At 45.3% G+C, this 23,337-nt stretch overlaps 1 protein-coding gene across 1 annotated transcript in view; it reads left to right on the top strand.

Moving 5' to 3' along the window:
* PCDH15 (protocadherin related 15) overlaps window positions 1-23,337 on the top strand; it is a 633,545-nt gene that overhangs the window by 524,785 nt on the left and 85,423 nt on the right. The window contains exons 22-24 of the mRNA XM_077784512.1: window positions 11,966-12,271; window positions 13,548-13,772; window positions 23,131-23,247. Coding sequence (XP_077640638.1) covers window positions 11,966-12,271; window positions 13,548-13,772; window positions 23,131-23,247 — 648 coding nt within the window. The remainder of the gene's footprint in view (window positions 1-11,965; window positions 12,272-13,547; window positions 13,773-23,130; window positions 23,248-23,337) is intronic.

Here is a 23,337-nt window from a genome sequence, read left to right as displayed (position 1 = left end):
GTTTTCCCTACCGAGAATTAGCCCACTGATTAGCAAAGCTGCTTTTCAGAAAACTTTTTACTCATTTCAAACAGAAACCTAAAATCTGATAGAGCAAGCAGTCATACAGAGGATTTTAAATAAAAAGATAGATATTGTGGTGTCCCTTTCCCTTTGGAATGTCAGCTTCCTATTTTACCTGGGGAAAAAATTTAGCAAGATATCTTGAACCTTAAAACCCAAGATCTGTCCCTGCTGCTCAAGGGAGAAGAGAACCTGGTGAGGAAGGCCATGGGAAAGGTGCTCAACTACTTTGATCCCTCAGGATTTTTGACTCAGGAGGTTTGGATGCCTGGGCTCATTGTCAGAATTCCAGAGTGCTTTGGGTAGGTGTCGGAACTCAAAATGTCCCTCAGACATTTTTGGAGGTTCTGGGTCCAGGTCGAAAGCATTTGAGACCCTGGCAGGCAGCTGGAAACAGCTGTGATTTTGGATTTGAACCATGGAATGATTTACCAACCTTGCAGGAAGAACAAGAAGTCACAAAAGTTTAAATATTATAGTAGAAGTTGTTACAAAGTAGAGGGAAAAATTTTTGAGTGCTGTACAGGGGGGTTTTGGTTTTGTACATGGGGGTCAGAGGTTTTAAGATGGATTTGGGATTTGGGCCTGCCCTGTCCTCCCTCTTTCTCCTTCCTTACCTCCATGTTCTTGGTGATGTTGGCACTCACAGATTGGATTAGAGCAGAAAATCACCATTTAATATAGGTAATAGGCATTGGAGAAAAACTGTAACCATGTAACACGTAATGTACTATATAAAAGATAGAAAATCACCATTTAATATAGGTAATAGGCATTGGGGAAAACTGTAACCATGTAACACGTAATGTACCATATAAAAGAGAGCAGCAGCCCCGGGCGGGGAGAGAAGAAGCAGTCGGGGTCAGAGAGGATGTCAGGGTGTGTGTGTGCCTCTGCCTGAGCTGTGAGCAAACCACAGCAGCTCAAGGAGAAAATCTTTTGGGTAACTTGCAATAAACTGCCTTGATACCAGAGAACAAGAGACTGCTGAGCTTTTTTATGAAAGCACAGGTTGGAGGAGAGATTTTTCCACCACACAGAGCCACCCTGAATTAGGATGAGCTCCGGCAGGTAGGGAGGGATCTTAGATCTCCTCCCATTCCAGCCCTGCCATGAGCAGGGACACCTTCCACCATGCCAGCTTGCTCCAAGTCCTGTCCAGGCTGGCCCTGGACACTTCCAGGGATGAGGATTTTAAGCAGTTTGGGGTGTAAATCAATCTGCACTCCCAGGAAGAACTCCTGCCACGAACCAGAGATTTCCATGCTCTGCTTTATTTTCAGTGGGAAAGCTGGATTTCCAAATGGATTCCCATAAGGATTTTTGAAGAGAGCCTGACATCCCTCCAACAGATTTTGATAATATTTGGGGGGGTGCTGTCCCAAGGAGATGTAGCAGGAAGGCAGGGAGAGGTTTCATGTGGGAAAAGAAGGTTTTGGAGTATTTATTCCATGCAGGCAGGCAATATCCACACTTGGAAGTGCTCTCCCTTTCCATCAGCTTTGCTGCCAGCTGGAGCTGCAGGAGGCACTGGCACAGGAGTGCAGCCTGTGGGCATTCCAGGAGCCTCCTGAAGATGAAAAGAACAAAAGCCAGACAGGATAATGCTGCCAGTGGAGCGGATGTGTTTCCAATCCTTTTATTTCACACTGTGTTCTCTAAATTGGGGCAGTCAGAGGTGGATTGGATTCCCTGCTGCTGCTTCCCCTCTGATCCTGGGGATTCCCAGCAAGGCAGGAGCACAGCTGCTGTGTGGAAGTCTCCACAAAGGGCCCCCAGGAATCCAAAAGCTCCACAGTGAAATTCAGGCACTTTCTTGCAGTCTAAAGCAGCTGGAGATGGGGCATCAGGATGATCTGCATTGTGCATTGCACTTTAATCAATCCCAGGGGCATGAAAGGTATAAATGATGGAATAGCACTTAGGAAAGGGATCAATATATTGATCTGCAGGTGTGTTCACAGCCTTGGGCAGGGGAAGTCCCCAACAGTCTGTTGCAGACTCTAAAAAAGCAGCCTGGGGTTAAATAAAAAGCTGTTGAGCTGATGGGGCCCTGGAGAGGAAAGACATCCCTTTACAGAAGTTTTTATTCATGTGGGGTTTTATTTATAGTCAGATTCTTTCACCCAACCCCATAATTCATTTATTGTAGGATATTTTGGTGTCATTGATCAGCACTGTGTGAAAACTCCAGCATGAACGTGTTGCTGTCAAGGAGAGATAGCCACAGGGAAGAAAATAAAATGGAAAATGAGGATAAGAATTATGTGCTCAAGTATCACTGGCCCTTGGATCTTCCCTAAAATGGAAACAGGATAAATTAATTCCATTAATGAGAGCAGTGTGCAGGGTGTGATACCTCTGTCACCTGCTTGGTTTTAAGTTACAAAAAAAATGCTTTATGAAAGATGTTTTTTAGGATGGCCCTATTCTTCTTACTGGAAAAGGTGGGAAAGTTTGGAGGAATTTGTTTGGTTGTACTGTACTAGCCCTCCTGAATGCTGATGAAATGTAATTATTTCCCAACAGAGCATTCTGTCATGGGTATCAGTGTATTCTTACAGGCTTTTGTTTTTATTTAATAAATTCATAAGGTGATAAACCCTGCATCTAAAGCCCAGTTTAAATTTCACGGCTGTTGGGTAAAGCTTGTTGTGTTGGACTAAATGACCTCTGGACATCTCTCACAAGCAGCTCCTCTTGTGTTTCTATAATCAGGAAAAACTCCTTAAAATGCTGGTGAGGAATTATTGCCCATGCACATGGAATGGTTGGGATGAGATGAGCTTTAAAGTCCTTTCCATCCCAAAGCATCTGTGATTCTATTATTTTATTATATTACACTATCTTGTGGAAAAGTGTAGAAAGGAATCTGAGTTTTCCTAAATCCCCACTGCCTTCTTTTCAGTGTGAAGGGTGTGATTTCCCAAAACCTGCACTGCAAATGAAACCTTATTTATGTTAAAGATACAGGCTCCAGAAATTAAATTTCCAAATGTCCTAGACTTTTAAGATAACTTGAAGGAAAATTGGAGATGGAGGGAAAAGGAAAAATCCCAGAAAAAGGAGATATTTATTGGCAGGAGAGGACAATCCAGAAGGAAAATTAATTAAAATTAGAGGTGGAGGAGATAGGATAAATCAAAAAAAAAAAAAGGGGGGGGGGGGGATTTAATGGCAGGAGAGAACAATCCAGGAGGGCAAGGACTTGAGCCTTTGGGAAAGAGTGAAATCACAGGCTCTGAACAAATCTCAAATACTCAGAGTGAGTCCAGGACTCCTGCTCACTGCATGACCCAGTGCCTAACAATGCAGATTGAATTCATCTCACAGATGTAAAACCAACAGGAGCAGCTGGGATTTGAGTCAGAATCCATAAAAAAAGCTATTCAGACCCCAAAATCAGAGAATCAGAATGTGGCAGGTGAATTCCAACCAGAGAAAGTTCAGACTTAATTTCTTGTAAGTGGTTGGATGATCACAGGATCATTGGGAGAGAACCTTGGTGGTATCATTTCCTTCAGTTTATTAAGGAATTTGTCCCCAGGAAGGATAGAAAGGACTTTAATAAGGCTTTTAGCACGGTCTCTCTCAAGGTCCTCGTGGAGATGCTGGTCCCAGAAAGAATTTCATCTGCTTCTAGTTGGATTTTTATGTTTGTTTACAGGCAAGTTCCTTTTGGAACAAGATTGATGTCTCAAGTCCAAAGCTGTGGCATCAGGAGAAAGAGGTGGGGTCATAGATTTGGGCTATTTATTTCCATTCCACACCATCCATGCTGGACAGAATTACTTCTTCCTGCTGGCAGCAGGGAATTCCTGGTGGATATTTGGCAGCAGTGCCTGCAGCCACAGTTCCTCATCTCTTTCCACTGTTCCTTGAACTTAGGTCAGCTTGGGCACAGATCAAAGAGGTTAAAAAAGCTCCTTGCCACACATAAAGTGGCCTCTTAAATGAAAGGGATTTCAAAGGCTGTGCTCTTGTCTTCCCTGTTCCCAGAATTGATTATATTTGTGCATTCATCTGCATCTTTGCCCTCCAGATAATATTTGTACTTTAGTGCAGTGGAAATACTGATATTTGTTATCAGCATGTTCATGGAAGTTGATTGTTGAGAGTCCAGCAATTTTCCATGAAAGGAATTCTGGTTTTGTCTGCTGACACTTTACATTTTGGGATGCCTTTAAGCCCTATGATCTCTTTCAGCTTGATACCAAACTAAATCTTCTGAATCAGTGATTTCATGTCTCTGGTTCATGCCCTTTTAGGATTTTGATGCCTGATTCCCATCCCTGGAAGTGTCCAAAGCCAGGCTGGACTTTGGGGTTTGGAGCAGCCTGGGATAGCTTTAAGGTCCCTTCCAACTCAGTCAAGAAAAATTCCAAAAAACAACCTTAGAGAAATATTTGGGAGCCCAGCTAAATGTGCACAGTTTAAACAATATATTCCATCTGTGATTTAGAAAGTTTTTGTTTTGGGAGGTTTTTTTGGTGTTTTAGTTTTTTCTGGTGTGCAAATGCATTGGTTTAATCTCTTGATCATATCATTTCCAAAGAACACACTCATCAAAACCCAAATTTTTAAATCATCCTTCAAGGACAACCGAGTCTCCAAGGTTAGGATTTTGTTGTGTGCCAGGCTGAAGAAAGCTGGGCTGGTTGAAGCTATGAAGCATTAAAATGTGATTAACTCATGTAGGAGATTCACCAGCCCATCCAGTGATGGGCTTGCAGCCATGAGCTTTTGGATTTTAATTTATTTTCATTTATATTTGCTCTTAGGGCTTAACTGCTCTTAATGTGCAGTTTTGTTTGGAAGCACATTTAATTGGTTTTGGAATTAACCCTCCAGGTGCACTGGAATTAGCAGAGACCATGGAAGTAATCATCCAGGGTTCTTCTGGCTCGTCCAATGCCTAAAAATAGAGAAGTGTTTGAAAATTATGTCAGTATTTGAAAATTTACAGGGTGTTTTCTTTATTCTATTCTGAGTGAAGCTGCCATGACCTGGGAGTTCAGTAGGATGTTGAAGTTCCTGGAGGATATCCACAGAAGCTGCAGGATTTTTCCAAATGATGTGTGTGCACGTGGGTCTAAAGGAGGCAGAATTTGCCTTGAAATTGCAAGACAGCCAAAATCAAGGAATCAAAGACTGGTTTGGGTGGGAAGGGACCTCAAATCCCAGACAGTGCCATGGGCAGGGACATCTTCCACTGTCCCAGGCTGCTCCAAACCCTGTCCAGCCTGGCGTTGGGCACTGCCAGAGATCCAGGGGCAGCCCCAGCTGCTCTGGGCACCCTGTGCCAGGGCCTGCCCACCCTGCCAGGGAACAATTCCTTCCCAAAATCCCATCCATCCCTGCCCTCTGGCAGTGGGAAGCCATTCCCTATGTTCTGTCACTCCATCCCTTTTAAACAGCCTCTCTTCATGACTCTTATATGACTTATATGACTCCTTCAGGCCCTGCAAGGCCACAATTTGGTCACCCCAAGACTTCTCTCCAGGCTGAACAATCCCAGCTGTCCCAGCCTTTCCTCCCAGCAGAGCTGCTCCATCCATCTAAGAAAATTTAAAAGTGAAAGGCTGTGTAAAAGCCGTCAAGAAACAACAAAAGAGAGAAAAAGCCTTCCTGAACTTTAGGAGAAAAGGAAAGTCCAAACTTTTTATGGATGACTGATGTTCCCTCCTTAAAATACTTATAAATATTTGGTTTATGACGAAGAGGTCAGGCACATTTCAGATATTTGTGGCCTCTGACTGCATCTGGGAGATGTTAATTTTGTCCTGTGGGCCCAACTGTAATCTCCCTGCAAAACAAGTCCAAAATCCAATCTAACACTCCTACCCACACTTGATTTTCTGTTTGACACAAATGAGGGACTTGGGAATACTTCCAACCCAGAGTAATAAACCCATTAAACTCTCAATAATGAACCTATTAAACCTTTAGTATAAAAGAATCATGTTATCTGCCATGAGAACAATAATTCCCACCAACAGCATCATTCAGATCATCCAGCACAATTCCTACCTTGAGCTGTGGAATACCTGGGGGGGATGTCCAAAATCAGGAGTTTGGTTGGCTTGGGTAGGGATTGTGGGGAACTTTTGCTCCTGAAGAAAGGAAATTTAAACTGAGGGAAGCTGCTTTTGTGACAGTGGTCCCTAAGAAATGTTTCAACCTTCAGGAAAGGGGCATACCCACCGTGCTTGTGTCTGATTTGGAGACAAGTAGGAGTAATAACATTGCTTTGATGTTTTCTAGCTCCAACATTCCAGGCACAAATCCTCAATTAACCTGCCTAAATCCTCTCACCATTGTGAGGAAGAATTGAGGATACAATAGGAGGTTTCTTTTGCAAAGGATGATAATGATATAATGAATATTATTGACATTCAAGCCCTTGTCATTATATTTCAGAGTTAATGATCCTTCAGAGGTGCCTTAGTCACTCCCATCTCCCAGGACTGTGTTTTCCTGCTGTTTGAGATGGTGGGAGATGATTTGTTACTCTGGAACACCATTGCTTTATATTCCTGAGGGTTTCCTGGTGATGTGGAAGCAGAGCTGGTAACACAAATCTGAATTTACCACATCAGGTAAAGGCAGGCACCTTGTAGGTGATTGCACCTCTAATAAATGTGGGATGTATTTTCTGGGAAATAAAGTAGTGAGTCATTCATATTCCCAGGTTTCCATAGTTGTTTTATCATGCAGTACTTAATGAATTAGAGATGGAAATAAGAGTCATCCTGGAGATGTGAAGAGTCAACAGAATAACAGCAGTATTGCTCTGCCTCTTTGGATGGACACATTTTTCCTGATTCTGGATAGACACCAGGAGATGTATTCTGGGCTCATCCCACAGTGTGGAGGGAGGGGATGCTCTCCCTCTATTCTGCTCAGGTGAGGCCCCACCTGGAATTCTGTGCACAGTTCTTTTCCCAAAATAAGGACATGGAACTGCTGAAGCAGGTCCAGAGGAGGCCATGGAGATGCTGAGGGGTCTGGAGCATCTTCCCTGTGGAGCCAGGCTGGGAGAGCTGGGGATGCTCAGCCTGGAGAAGGGAAGGGGGTGTGGAGACCTCACAGCTCCTTCCAGGGCCTGAAGGGACACAGGGAAGCTGGAGAGGGACCCTGCAACAGGAGCTGGAGTGACAGAGGGCAGGGCTGGATGGGATTTTGAGAAGGAATTTTTCCCTGGCAGGGTGGGCAGGCCCTGCACAGGGTGCCCAGAGCAGCTGGAGCTGCCCCTGGATCCCTGGCAGTGCCCAAGGCCAGGCTGGACAGGGCTTGGAGCAGCCTGGGACAGTGGAAGGTGTCCCTGCCCATGGCAGAGGTAGCACTGGATGGGCTTTAAGGTCCTTCCAACCCAAACCATTCTGGAATTCTGTGATTTAGTGAGATGTACAAGGTAAGCATGGGCCAGCGTTTGAGATGCAATGACACTATGGCCGTTTTGGAAACTCTGCTATTCCTTTTGTAATTTACCTCTTTTTGTTAGTTCTCTCCTCTTCTTTGGTTTCTTTTTATTCTGGTTTAGGATTTTTGGTCTCAATTTCTGTATGCCTGTGTCCCCAGTGTCCTTTGAGGGTTTTGCTGCCTCCAGCAATCACAGCTGCTGTTTCTGCTGCCTCTTGTTGGGTAGGAGCAACCTCTGCAATGCTGTGAAGATCCTTCTGCCTGTGAATACATTTGCAGCTGCATTTAGGGTCTGCTGTCATCTGGTGGCCCTTCACCTACCAAAACCTCAGGACTCTCACCATATTTTTTGTGCAAATCGCTGGGGATGAGTGGTGGAAAGCCTTGAGTGGGCACAGGAATGTGCTCTCGGCTCCTTTTAGTCCTGCTGTTTTCTGCTTGGCTTTGGGACTTTCTTTAGGATTCAGGTTATATGGGAATGAACTGTTTCCTGCCTTCTCTCCACCCCTCTACCTGTTCACTCAGGGAATTCAGCCCAGTATTGGTAATGACCAAATGGGATTAAATTTATTGGAATGTCACTGGTTCGTGTTGTCAGAGTCAGGATCAATTCAACCAGGGCTGTTTTTTTGAAGCGGAACTTCCTGAAAGATTCTCATCTTCCACACCTCCTGTCCCCTCACTTCCTGGCAAATCTTGTACCAGTTGGTGACAGATCTGGGGGAGAAACTGGGGTTAAAGTTGTCAATTTTGGTGCAACATGATGACTGTCCACACCAAGAGCAAGTCCTTGTCCAAGGAGCTGCTTCCCACAGGCTCTGAGAGGCTCTGGGAAATTATTTCCATGTGCGAACAGTTGTGCACCCTTGAGACAGGATTCTGTTAGGAAACAGATTAAACTATTTTTCTTTCTTATCCATAAAGAGAACATTATCTCTTTTCAAGTTTACAGTGATAAAAATGTTAATTCTTCACCAGTGTTATGGTGGTATAATCCCAATTAGATAATTAGATTTAATAATGATGCTTTGCTTGCTACTCTTTGTGGAAAGACCTGTTTAATATTTTTATCAAGAATCTGGATGAGAGGATCAAGTGCACCCTCAGTCAGTTTGCGAAGAGCCCTGTTGGAACTTAACATGTCCCTCAGACATTTTTGGATGTTCTGGGTCCAGGTCAGAAGCATTTGTAACCCTGGCAGGCAGCTGGAAACAGCTGTGATTTTGGGTTTGAGCCATGGAATTACTACCAACCTTGCAAGAAGAAGTCACAAAAGTTTAAATATTATAGTAGAAGTTGTTACAAAGTAGAGGGAAGAATTTTTGAGTCCTGTACATGGGGGTCAGAGGTTTTAAGATGGAGGGATTTGGGCCTGCCCTGTCTTCCCTCTTTCTTCTTCCTTACCTCCATGTTCTTGGTGATGTTGGCACTCACAGATTGGTTTAGAGCAGAAAAGCACCATTTAATATAGGTAATAGGCATTGGGAAAAACTGTAACCATGTAACACGTAATGTACTATATAAAAGATAGAAAAGCACCATTTAATATAGGTAATAGGCATTGGGGGAAAACTGTAACCATGTCACACGTAATGTACCATATAAAAGAGAGCAGCAGCCCTGGGCAGGGAGAGAAGAAGCAGTCGGGGTCAGAGAGGATGTCAGGGTGTGTGTGTGCCTCTGCCTGAGCTGTGAGCAAACCACAGCAGCCCAAGGAGAAAATATTTTAGATAACTTGCAATAAACTGCCTTGAGACCGAACAACAGAGACTGCTGAGCCCTTCTTTGGAAGCTCGGCTTGGAGGAGAGACTTTTCCACCACACGGAGCCACCCCTGACCTAGGGTGGTCTCCAGCAGAGCCCCAGGCCAGGTGGGAGTGTGGCTGTGCTGGAGGGCAGCAGCTCTGCAGAGGGATCAGGGCAGGCTGGGTCCATGGGCTGAGCTTCAGCCAGTGCCGGGTCCTGCCCTGGGCTCAGCCCCGGCCCTGCAGCTCCAGGCTGGGCAGAGGGGCTGGAAAGGGCCCGTCGGGAAAGGCCCTGGGGGCTGTGCCAGGGCTGGGCAGGAGCCCAGGGGTGCCCAGGGGGGCACGAGGCCAATGGCCCCGGGCTGTGCCAGCCATGGGGTGGCCACAGGCCAGGGCAGGGTCTGTGCCCCGGGCTGGCCCTGCTGAGGGACCCCAGGGCTGTGTCCAGTCTGGGCCCTGGAGGGGCTGGAGTGTGTCCAGGGCAGGGAAGGGAGCTGGGGAAGGGGCTGGAGCCCCAGGAGCGGCTGAGGGAGCTGGGAAGGGGCTCAGCCTGGAGCAAAGGAGGCTCAGGGGGGACCTTGTGGCTCTGCACAGCTCCTGCCAGGAGGGGACAGCCAGGGGGGGTCGGGCTCTGCTGCCAGGGAACAGGGACAGGACAAGGGGAAACGGCCTCAAGCTGGGCCAGGGGAGGCTCAGCTGGGACAGCAGCAGGAATTTCTCCATGGAAAGGCTGCTCAGGCCTTGGCAGGGCTGCCCAGGGAGCTTTGGGGTGGCCATCCCTGGAGGTGTCCCAGGAAGGGCTGGAGGTGGCACTCAAGGCTCTGGGCTGGGGACACGGTGGGCACTGGGCACAGCTGGGACTCCATGGGCTGGCAGGGATTTGCCAGCCTCAGATCCTAGGGTTCTGTGAATCCAATCCATCCTGCAAAGGTGTTCAAATCAAAACTGAACATGATAAAGGTGTTTCTGCCTAAGGATGTGCACAAATGAGTTCACAACATTCATAATCATGTTTTTAGGAGCCCAGTTGCAAAGTCTGCCATATATTTAAAGTAATTTTCATTTCCTTTCCTAAACAAGAAATTTATCTATTCTAAAACATGTTTCCAAACTAACCTGATGCAAAACTGTTGTCTCATGAGAATTTTTTGTCATGGTTTCCAATTAAAGGCGTATTTCAGATTACTTTTGGAGATTCCCTTGGGGCTTTTTGGGTTGTTTGTTTGGGGGTTTTTTTAGATCTGTTATTTCTACAGAGGAAATTGAATTGATTGGAAATTAAGCAAATCCAGCTGACAGTTGTGGATTAGAAGGATGCCATATACCCATGGACTAGTCAGAATGAAGTTGTATCAAGCCCTCCTTAGCACATGGCATGATGCAGGAAAGAAACACAGTGATTGTTTTCCTTATTAGCAATTTTAATTAACTTTTAATTGATTTCTAGCAAGATAAATGGTTTCATTACCAAGCCTTACAATGAACACCATCACCAGAATTAAGCATTCCCAGCAACTGTTGTGAAAACAAAACATGCAAATCTCTTATGATCTTCCCAGATGTCATTCATAAAGGCAAATAAATGAGCATAGAGTAGGGCAGAGTGCCCTTTGTTTAATTTCAGTAACCTTGTTCATCATGGCCTAATTTAATTAAGAGGAGGCAAAATAACAGGTCAGCATTTCAATCTGAGAACTCTATAAAAACCTATTAATTTTGTCCATCCCTATAATTAGGTGATAACATGAATTATTTGGCTGACACTGAAATCTGAGGCTTGGTTCAGTGTGTGAGGACAAAGATATCAACTAAAGAAATCAAGATAGTTTTCTGTGGCAATCATCAGCCTGTTGTGAGCAAAGAAGAATAAGGATGAAATGTGATAATGTTTGGGTTTGAAGAACAGGATGAACAAAACAGAAATTTAAGTAGTTCTTCAGAGAGCAGTGATGAAAATAACACTGAGCATGACAAATGTGTTAAGTGAAAAGAAACTTTCTAATTCATCTGTTTCTTCTGTCTGTCTGCATCCATCCTTCATCTAAATTCATATTCCATAAGGATTTGGGCAGCAATGAAACACTACATGAGTGTTAAATAAAAATTCCTCTTAGACACCACCCAATCCTGAATACCCTTCAGCATTACAATTATCTGAGTGCTTGGTTTCACAAGCATCAAATTCATCCTCTGTTGAAGTTCAGAGAATCATAAGATAGAATCCCAGAATCATTTAGATTGGAAAAACTTTTAAGGATTGAGTCCAGCCTGTGTCTGATCCCAGCCCAGAGCACCGAGTGCCACTTCCAGCCCTGCCTTGGATGCCTCCAGGGATGGGCACTCCAAAGCTCCCTGGGCAGCCCTGCCAAGGCCTGAGCAGCTTTTCCATGGAGAAATTCCTGCTGCTGTCCCAGCTGAGCCTCCCCTGGCCCAGCTTGAGGCTGTTTCCTCTTGTCCTGTCAAAGGTTTCCAAGGCTGAGCAGCTAAATGTACCTTTTCTCCTGAAGAAATCCAGCTGGGATCCACTTAGCCTGGCTTCTGTGACTGGGAATGGAGCCATTTGTTTCTGTGGGATGTTTTATCTTCAGTCAAAGCTCAGACAGAGGCAGGCTGCCCCAGACACCACAGGTTTGGCAGAATTCTTCCCTGCCTCACCTGGTTTCTGTCCTGCGGGCACCTCCCTCGGGGGTTTGCAATTTGTGCATTAATCCATGATTTTCCGTCTGTCTCTGCAGGCTACAGATGCAGATGCTGGGGTTAATGGGCAGGTCCATTACAGTCTGGCCAACTTCAACAACCTCTTCAGGATCACCTCCAATGGCAGCATTTACACGGCAGTGAAACTGAACCGGGAGGTGAGGGATTATTACGAGCTCATCGTGGAGGCGACCGACGGAGCTGTGGACCCCCGGCGCTCCACGCTCACCTTGGCCATCAAGGTGCTGGATATTGATGACAACAGCCCCGTGTTCACCAACACCTCCTACACTGTCTGTGTGCCAGAGAATCTCCCACCAGGAACTGTCTTCCTGCAGCTGGAGGTAATGAGGCATGGATGGGTGAAGGTGGTGCATGTTGGAAGTGACACTGGATGTTGCCTTGATTTTTAAAAGTGTTACGTTATCTTTTATAGTTCTTCTGAAAGTCTTAAAGTTCTCATAAAACTTCTTCAGCCTTCTGATCTGTTTACATATTTCTACTAGAGTTCTCACGCACTGTTCATGTAAATAATAATTGTTTTGCATTCTTCTTTGTGAGAGGAGAGAATTGATGGGCTGTTGGTTTGACCAGTGTGGCTGGAGAGGTGGTAATTCCATCCTCAAATCCACGGTCACCTCTGAAATTCTAAAAATACCAGTTGCTCAAATAAAATGCTCTCTTTATTGACCTTTAAACTTACCAAGCACTTGTGTACTTATTTCATGTCCAATACTGACATCTGAAATAAAAGATTGTGAACTGGAGCATGAGGGTAAGGTTTTTTGCCCAGAGAAGCTCTGGCTGTCCCTGGATCCTTGGAAATGTCCAAGGCCAGTTTGGATGAGGCTCAAAGTAACCTTGGATAGTGGGAAGTGGCCCTGCCCATGGCACTGGATGGGCTTTGATGTCCCTTTCAATCCACACCCTTCTGGGATTTTGTGATTCTGAAAAATGCTTGGCCTCTAGCCAGGTACCAAAAAAACCCTTTAAAGATAAGGTTATTTAAGAAATTATAGCAATTAATGAAAACAAACAAATGAAACAGCAAAACCTACATTGCCACTGTGTACAACAGGTAGACAGCGATAGGCCACGGGGAAGAGTTTTAAACTAAAAGAGAGATATAAATCAGATGTTAGGAAGGAATAGTTCATTGGGACGGTGGTGAGGGGCAGGCACAGGGTGTCCAGAGCAGCTGTGGCTGCCCCTGGATCCCTGGCAGTGCCCAAGGCCAGGTTGGACAGGGCTTGGAGCAGCCTGGGATGGTGGAAGGTGTCCCTGCCCATGGCAGGGAGTGGCACTGTCTGGTTTTAAGGTCCCTTCCAACCCAAACCCTTCTGGGATTCTGTGATCCTGTCAGTGGCCAATAGCAGGTGGTCAGGGAACAGAACAAAGACCAGTTTCAGTTTCCACTGCCATTTTCCCAGAACCACTGTCCTCATTTCCCACAGCTTGAACCTTCAGTGAATTCTTCATTCCTTGTGTCTGTGCACATGGAATACAATTACAACAACACAACCAAACTCAAGACGTCCACCACAGATTGCCCTTTAAATCTCAGAGGGCTATTTTGTGAGGATGCATTTTGTTTGATGCCCCTCTGCTTGCTCCCTGCAGGCCAAGGACGTGGACCTGGGTGCAGATGTGAACTATCGGATCCGCACGGAGGAAGCCCGGCAGCATTTTGCCCTGAACAGGCACACGGGAGAGCTGTCGCTCCGGAAATCTTTGGATTATGAATCCTTCTCTGACACAGAGGCAACCTTCACCTTCCTCGTGGAAGCCTTTGACAGCAAGGGCACGATGCCTCCTGGGCTGGCCACTGTCACCGTCAGAGTCAAGGTAACGGAGTCAAGTCACTCCTCAGCCAGAAATGTGCCAGAATATTCCACCACCATGCAGGTGTCCTTAGGAAACACCAGGACTCTCTGCTCTCCTGCACCTCACTTGCATGACTCTTATTCTTTTCAGCTAAACACACACTTTATAACAGCTGTAATTGTTTTCCCCGTGTGAAATTACATAGTTAAATCCTGGATTTATGAAATCAAAGAACACCTGACACAAATACAGACATTTTTTCCTTTAGACTCTCTAAAAGGCTAGAATAAACCCCTTGTGGAATTGTTTGCAAAAGTGACACAATCACTTTTCAGCCCACAAATCGTGATTTTAAGACCCACTGGGGTGTACTGAGTGCTGATGTGGCACAGCACATCCTGGATTCCAGGTTCTGCTGCTGGAAAATCCAGCTCTGCAAAGGAACAGCCTGATTTAGTATCTTGCACCATGAACTGCAGTGAGTTACAGCCTCACCTCAGGGTTTCAGGGGCCTCCCCAGGGGTGCTGGTGTCTGTTTGGGAATCATCCACAAATGGAGAGTGTTTTAGCTGGGACTAAAACACTTTCCCATCCTCATTTACCTGTGTCCAAGAGGAGAGGAGAGCTCAGATGCCTTAATCCTACCCCTGGCATTCCCAAAGGTGCATTTCTGTCAGTCATTCTGTCCTTTTGAGCAGTTGATTGAATTTTTGTGATCTGTGGGAGAGGAGAGACTTTAATTGCTCAGATTTTAGTGAAAGAGCAAAAATTGTAGCAGGACCAAAAGCACGGCTCACAAATGTTCAGTTTAAATGTGTCTGTGAAAAGCATTTGGCAGTCATAGGGGTTCAGCCTCTTCTGTTTCTGCAGGTGCTTGAATTGCCACTTGGTTTTGAGTAATTCTGTTTGTCAGTCTCTACTGAGCTCACAATTCTTTTAGGACAGTAAATGTCTCCCATTATTAGCTCTGGTGACAATGCCAGAAGGCTTCTATGATGCCTCTCTGTTTGCAAAATGTCTCAGTGTGAGATGCAGGTCACCTGTTCCTGACTAATCTTTGCTTTTCCCCAGCACATTCCACGTCATTGAGAGGAATGAGCTTTTCATCATTCCCAGAGCTGCTTCTGTTGGACTTTTACAGAACAAGTTGCTCAAACTTCAGTTTTTTTCCTAAAAGAAACCTTTTCCCAGCACATTGAATTTTTGAAAGAATAGCTTGGGTTGGTTTGGGTGGGTTTGTTGGTGTTTTTTAAAGGTTTTCAGGTAGGATTGTGTTCAGAGAAAAGCTGTTGTCTGTTTGATTGTGTTGTTGATTGTATTAATTAATGTCAGGGAAAACTGCAGTTCAGCTCAGTGGCCTCAGTGTACCAACTTGTGCACATTCAAAGGAGGGAATAGGGAATTTAAGGAGGGATTAATAGGATAAAAAAGAATCAGTTCTTGATCTCCTGGAAACTCTTTCCACACATGAGCAACAAAATGGGAGCATGATGAAGCTTTGGAGAGGCTGGAATACCAGGCTGGAGCCAGAAGTAACAACTTTGGAGCAAAAGGTGTTTGCCTGGGGGCAGAATAGGGTCTGGGAGGGAGGACAAGCAGGGCATACTTTAAATGAGAAAGAAAATAAATCCAGTTTAAGGTGAGTGTTTTCATACTCAGTAACAGGCTGAGTTTTGCAACAGATCAGGGGACACAATCAAATATAATTAAAATGCTGAGATAAAGATGTTGCTTAGCTTCCAGCCTGGAGTGAGAGGTAGGACAGGGGAATTTTGAGTGGCACTTGAGAGAATGGAGGAGGACTTGTGGAAAAAAAACAGATTTAATATCTCAATGTGTTGGGCAGATGTCATCAGCAGGTTTTATGTCAGCTGGCAGATATTTTGAACATTGGTCACAAGAGGTGTCTGGATGGTCTAATTGGAACTTAAAGATGAACTTTCCAGATGCAAAATTCACAGGGGTGAGGGGAGAGGGTGGAGAGTGAAGGTAGAACCTTGTGCAGTCCCTGTTTGAGATGGGAAGGATCCTCAAGACACCTCAGAAGGCTGATCAAGAGTCAGAGCAGCAGGAGCAGGGTGCAGAGCCTTGAAACCAAGTGAGAACAAGAACAGGCCACCCTTTCCCTCCCACTCAGCATCTTCTGCTCCTGCTGTAGAACTGGATGTGTTTCCTCTGAGTAGTTCCTGAGCTTTCCCTTTATTTAGGGGCTGGGCTTTGAGTAATTACTTTGATACAGGGTTTGAGAGCCCAAATAGGAACTATAGCAAGTGCAGATGCCCACAGCCCCCAACATAAGAACACAAAATTGAACTAGATGGAAGCAGTGCTGGGGCCAAGCTCATGTCACCATCACCGATCCAGCCCCTCCAACCCTCAGGACTTTATTTGTGTTATTACTGAGTTCTCCAGCCCTCTGGGGCTCCCACTGCTCCACTCACATTTGTCATTTCTCCCAGCCCAGCTCTTCACTGCAAGCACTGTAATTTTTCCTGGGTAATGGAATTGTGTTAAGCAGCTATGGATGCCTGATGGTGTCGTCCATCATTTGGGTGATATCCAGCTGAATGAGCACACCCAGAGCCCCCTGCTCCCTGGGGCTGCAGGAGGGGGATGCACACTGGGCTGTTCTTTGGACTCTCAGCCCTTGGCATGACAAGTTACAAATAGTTTGTATTAACCTGCCCTGAGCTAGGTCGAGGCACAGATTGCAGAGCGGGGCTTTCATTGCAGGAGGAGTAACTTCATCTGTACCCTCACATCGGGATGGAGCAACTTACTGGCCTCTGCTGCAGCCAAAAGGCTCCTTGCATTGTGAGGATGTCCTAGGGTTCCTTTGGCAGAGAAAGCCAAAGGTGAATCAATGAATTCATAGAATCATTTCACTGGAAATGACCCCTGAGATCACCGAGTGAAACCATTAACCCCGCACCACCAAACTGTGTCCTCAAGTGCCACATCCACACTACTTCTGAGCACTTCCAGGGATTGCAGCCCCCTCTGCCCTGAGCAGCCCCTTGCAATACCTGGCCACCCTTTGGGTGAAGAAATCTTCCCAAATATCCAACCTGAACCTCCCCTGGCACAGCCTGAAGTTGTTTCCTTCTGTGCTGTCATCGTTTTCTGGAAGAACCTGATCCCCACCTGACTCCAACCCCTCTCAGGGAGTCATAGAACAATAATTATTGCATCCATTCAGGTATTTCAAGGAGGAATTGTCTAAGTGGCACTGATTTTTTCCCACCACCTCAAACAGATCAAGATTTTTCTCTTGTCCAAGCTCTCAGATTCCTTTGACTGCTTTCTTAACGTTTCCCCTGAAGCTGCAAGAAGCCACGGGATGTCTGCAAGGGATGAGTTTGTTTTGCTTCTTCTTGTACCCACACACATCCCCTCAAAATCCAGATGATTCCCAGTACTGGAAAAAGCAAAATCCTTGCAGTTCAAATTATTAGCATTTAGTATTTGGAAATAACTGTGTGGTAATAGGGTTTGTTAACATAAACAGTTGCTCTTAAGTGAGTAATGCATTCCTAAACACAAATAATGAAAATTTCTGTATCATTTGCCTTGTAAGGCCTCTGCATATTTTATGCTGTGTCCTCCTCTTCTTATTGCCAGCATTATTTTTTGTAGTATTTTGCCTTTTCTTGTTCGTAGAAGTGCTTTTTTCTTCTTTCTGTGTTGGGGATTGGTTTGCTTTGGAGTTTTTCAAGGACATTGTGTGGTGGAATGAAACCACTGTCTCAGGTGAAGGATTCAAAGTGAGAGAACAGCAAGAATAAATAATAAAAAAAGAAAGTTTCAGTTCTAACAATGCCAAAAAATGAGGAGAGGAGGCAGTGAGGTGCTTGAGGACTGGTTGATCACAGGGATCATGATCAGTGGCACGGGGTGTGGTTGGTGGCTGTCACTGCAGGTGTCCCCAGGGCTCAATACTGGTCCCAGAATTGTTTAAATTGTTCATCAATGATTGTGGAGGAATAGCCTCAGGCACCAGCACCGGCTGGGGGTCCCTGCTGGAGCAGCTCTGTGGGAAGGGACCCGGGGGACACCGAGCTGTCCCCGGGCCAGTGGAGGCTCCCGAGCCAAGGAGAGCAATGGGAGCTGGGGCAGCAGAAAGAGCCACACAATGAACATCTTTTCCCATTTAAAGAACAGAGCAGCCTCATAAAACTTAAAGGAAGGTTAAAAAAAATCAGCTGGATTGCTTCCAAAATATTTCTCATTTCTGGTGACACTAATGGAATAACAAGCCTGAGGTTGGGCTACAGTGCTGGTAAACAGATTTATTTCTTTCCTTCCATCTCAACTGATCAGTTCAATCATCTGCCAGTCATTTATTGCCTCGTGTATTCCATAATGAATATTATCCCTTAATTTATAGGATGAGCTACTCTGGGGCCTGCTGAGCACTAAATGGGGAGGAGATGCAGCAATGCCATGTGAGCAAGGCCCTGTTCTGTGCAGCTTTAGACAAAGCCCTGTGTAAAGCAGTTCTGCACCCACTCACAGACAAAATCCAAGGGGTTTCTTTGGCCATATCAGCATCACCACAAGGGTTTGAACTTGGTGTTAATTAAGGTGTGTTCATTATGAGAGGCCAAGAGAGTACGTAAGAATGGGAAGGGATTGAAGTTCTTGATACTCCAGTATCTGGTGAAATCTGGTTCATGGAATCCCAGAGAGCTTTGGGTTGGAAAGGACCTTAAAACTCATCCTGTTCCAGCCCCTTCTACTGTCCCAGGCTGCTCCAAGCCCCGTCCATCCTGACCTTGGACACTACTAGGGATCCAGGGGCAGCCCCAGCTGCTCTGGACACCCTGTGGCAGGGCCTCGTGGTATGGGAGACATTTAAGGGAAGGGGCAAAAATAATCTTCCCATAAAGGAATTAGTGTTGAATAACACTTTGCTTTTCATGCAGAAAAATAAACCCCACTCTGAGCAAATTGTTTTCTGAAGTCACAACCCATATTTTCATTTTTTTCTACTCTATCACTTCACATCCAGTGTTCTGAAGAACTCTAAAATGTATTTTTTGGGACTATCATGTCTAAAATGCATATTGAATGTTTTGGCATCCCTGGAGCAGGGCTAAAATGGGATCCTGGGCCCAGAGCAGGTGCTCTGGTCTGGGGGAGGCTCCTCTAGGTTTTTCACAGCTGTGAAGCTCTTTAGGGCTCTGATATCTTGTAACCTTATAGAGTTTCCATTCTGGTTTTTTAGCAATTAAATAGCTTGGATTTTTGGTTTTGGAATCAGGTGTTGAGTGAGAACTTTCTGTGGTTAAAGGTTTTACCAGAGGAATAGGAATTTTCCCGTTCATTGATAGCAAACCACCTAGCTTTCTCTAGAAAGGAGTTTCACAATTATAGCAGCATTAAATGTGTCCCTGCAAGTCCCCAGACAGCATGGAACTATTAAACACTTGGAAGCAGCATTCCCAGAGCCACCACATCTGAAGTGGCAGATGTTCAGAACAAAACGACAGCAGAACATTGCAGATCCAGAACAGGAGTTGTGGGAAGAGTGGGAAGTTTGGGGAATTTCCATGCTGTGCTCTGAAGGAAACCTCTTCCCCCTTTTCCTTTGTGGGATTGGACATTCAACATGAGTCAATATGGCTCTAAAAATACTTTTTTTTTCCTATATAGTGCACTTGTCATAGAAGGCAGCAGACTGCAAAGGGGCTGTAGAGGCCCGATTTGCATTTATTAGCTCAGACATGGGTTTCATGGCAAGGGAATATTGATTTTCACTTAGATAGGATTGAGTAGAAACCTTGGTATGAGCAGAAAAGAAACAAAAAGAAACTACTGCATTTTAGGCATAAAGCAGCACCGCTGAGGATGGAATACAGCCTGGAGCTGGTTTTGTTGGAGCAGAGAAGAGATCATGGGTGTGGTCTGCTCCAATCCAGCCCCGAAACCTGTGCTCCCACAGTTACAGGATCCCAGAGTCATGGAATGGTTTGGGTTGGAAGGGACCTCAAAGCCAATCCATTCCCACCCCTGCCATGGGCAGGGACACTTTCCACTGTCCCAGGCTGCTCCAAGCCCCAAAATCCAGCCTTGGACACTTCAGGGATCCAGGGGCAGCCACAGCTTCTCTAGGATTTCCATTCCAGAGCATCCCCACCATCCCAGGGAACAATTCCATCCCAATATCCTACCCAAATATCCTACCCTATCCTACCTTTTCCAATCTAAAACCAATTCCCTTTCTCCTGCCCTTCTATCCCTTGTCCCCAGTCCCTCTCCAGCTCTCCTGGAGCCCCTTTGGGCTCTGCAAGGGGCTCTGAGCTCTCCCTGGAGCTTCTCCTCTCCAGGGGAGCACCCCTAGCTCTCCCAGCCTGGCTTCAGAGCAGAGGGGCTCCAGAATCCTGGGATGTTTGGGTGGGAAGGGACTTTAAAATCCATCCATTCCACACTGCCATGACAGGAACACCTTCCACTGTCCCAGGCTGCTCCAAGCCCTGTCCAGCCTGGCCTTGGGCACTGCCAGGGATCCAGGGGCAGCCACAGCTGCTCTGGGCACCCTGTGCCAGGGCCTGCCCACCCTGCCAGGGAACAATTCCTAATTCCCAATATCCCATCCATCCCTGCCCTTTGTCATTTTGAAGTCATTCCCCTTTGTCTTGTCCCTCCAGTCCCTTGTAAATTATCTCTCTCCAAGATCCTCAATCCAATCATTGCTATCAAAGGTAATTTAATGTTGGACATGCAGTGATTGAGTTTTCAGGTTTTCAGCACAGAGACTTTGGGCAACAAACATTTGGAGCAAGTCCTGGGCTTTGTTCTGAGCAGAGACCAAAGCCTCAGACATGTTTTGCTTGTAATCAGGTTAATAATTGATGATTACATCTGATGGCTTCTTAAAACACCTCTAACCCTTGCACAGAAGTGGATGCAGGACAGAGTGCAATCCCCAAGCACAGGTTCAGGAATGGGGCTGTAAAACCTCCCCTGAAATGACTGTAAGAAGTCATGAAATCACCTTTTAAATCTGAGGTACAATCCCACAAATGGGGTCAAATGCAAAATCTTAAAACCTTCCCCTGTTCGCTTCTCCAGCCACATAAATCCAGGCTGCCATTAACTCAAATGCAGGCTCCTATTAATGATCAGACATGCTCCAAAATATGGAAATGGGAAATCTGGGTAACGGATTCTCCATATTTCTCACTTTCAAATACCTGGGCTGCCTATTTTGACAGTAAGGTAATAACAGCCATGTATTTACAGATAACTACAAAGCAGCCTTTGTGTCACTGCTTATCTGGCTGCAGATTTATTCTATTTTTATATTGATTTATTTACAAAACAGAGCAAAAGGCAAAGTATAGCACCCCCAAAGCTGTCTCCCTACCATAGATACTCTTTATCTACCACTTTTTATTGGTTTTGTTCCTCCTTGCACCCGTGGGACAGCACAAAAGCACTACAGGTTCCTCCCCTGCACAAAGATCAAGGATGAAGCACAGAAAAACCACAATTTGGGAGAGATGGTTCAATTTTAGTGTTCTTGAGGATCCACATTTGCACCTTCACAAAGTTAAGACCTATGAAGGGATTTCTTAATGCCAGCTTGTTAACTCAGCTGTGACATTTGACATGATCCCACTTCCCACTTCCCCCCACATTCCTTCTTCTCTGAGCAGGACACAGCTCATTCCCAACACTTACACAGCTCTGGCATTTAGGAAAAAAATTGGTAGGAAACAAACACTGCCCTGTGTGCAAGGAGTCTGAAAATGCTGAACAAAAATGATGGGCAGTGAGACTGTCATCTGGGAATGGCAAAGAGGAGAAACAAAGCAGGAGGGGAGAGGAGGCACTAAGAGAGAAATCAATATGTAATTTAAAAGTCATTAAGGCAGTCATTTGTTGTAATGCACTGATCCTAACCCAGGTGCTCCCAGACAGGTGGGGACAGGCCAAACACACCTAGAGCAGGAGAAAAATCCCTGAAGTGCAGCATTCCCAGCATAAAATAGCCTTGGGAATGTCACTGTGCACAGGGACATTCATGGTTTTTTGGTTTATGGGGGCACCAAGGGACCTTTCATGCTTGTGCCTCACTAAGTTAAAAATGTAAATATTTAATAGCTGGGTGTTAAATCCTCTCTTCCTTCTCCTTCACTGCTCTGGGAAAAGCACTCTTTGGATTCCAATCTCTGCCTCCAGATTCCCAGAAAATCATGGAAAGGCTGGTGTTGGAAGGGACATTAAAGCCCATCCCCTTCCCCCCCTGCTGTGGGCAGGGACACCTTCCACTGGACCAAGTGACATCTCCCAGTTAGTAAAACACAACATTAAATGAGTGACAGGCTGGTCTCATTTGAATATACAGACCTAGACCTTCTAAGAAGAGTAAACTTTAATTGGAAAAAGTCATCTAGTAGACATCTTGTTTTATAAAAGGAAGAATAAAAGTCACAGTTTATTTTTAATCTCCACACTCTCTCTCTCTTCTTTCAGAGAAAGGGATGAACCTGCAAAATATTTGAGACATGTTTAGATATATATATACAAATATATACATAAATTTATGTATCCTTGCCTATCTCAGGCAGAAGAATTTGTGTAAATGCCCTTTTGTTTGAAAAAAAACATATTACTTCCCCTTAATTTATTGGATATTAGAGGTAACAAACACCATCAAGCTAGAGCAGCTCATTCCTTTTGGAAAATGAGCCAAGGCTGCTGCCACAGCAGCAGGTGGTGTGGAATTCTCTGCTCTGATCTCTTGTGGGGCTGTGTTTTCCTGAAGAATTCCCTTCAGAATTCCCACATCCATTCTTTTGTGAATCTTCAGCACCTTCCCTCCTCATTTTGTGATCGGGTAATGGAATGGGAGAGCCTGGGAATGGCAGTCTCTACAGAGGGAGGGAGAGACTCAACAGAAACAATTGTGAATGCATCTGGAATTTTGCTGGAACTCCAGGACTAAACTCTGAATATTATGTCTAAAATGCATATTGAATGTTTTGGCATCCCTGGGGCAGGACTAAAATGGGATCCTGGGCCCAGAGCAGGTGCTCTGGTCTGGGGGAGGCTCCTCTAGGTTTTTCACAGCTGTGAATCTCCTTAGGGCTATGATATCTTGTAGTCTTATAGAGTTTCCATTCTGTTTTTTAGTAATGAAATAGCTTGGATTTTTGGTTTTGGAGTCAGGTGTTGAGCGAGAACTTTCTGTGGTTAAAGATAATACCAGAGGAATAGGAATTTTCAAATTCCTATTTGCAAACCACCTCTTTGCTTTCTCTAGAAAGGAGTTTCACAATTATAGGAGTGTTAAATGTGTCCCTGCAAGTCTCCAGAGAGCAGGAAACTATTAAACACTCTGGGACCAAACTCTGGCTTCTGTTTCTTGCAGGATATGAATGATTACTCCCCAGAGTTCAGCCAGAAGCTCTACAGGGGAATGGTTGCTCCTGATGCAGTCAAGGGCACCGTCATCACCACGGTCTCAGCTGAGGATCGGGATCCCCCGGTAAGGAACAGCTTCTGTGAATTATCCACACCCAACAGGGAAGAAAATTGAACCCTCTGCTCTCTCCTCACCACAGAGTATGAGAAGCTT

This window comes from Lonchura striata, chromosome 7 (genome assembly GCF_046129695.1).
Source record: "Lonchura striata isolate bLonStr1 chromosome 7, bLonStr1.mat, whole genome shotgun sequence".
NCBI classification, from domain to species: domain Eukaryota; kingdom Metazoa; phylum Chordata; class Aves; order Passeriformes; family Estrildidae; genus Lonchura; species Lonchura striata.
This window is presented reverse-complemented; position numbering and strand designations above follow the sequence as displayed.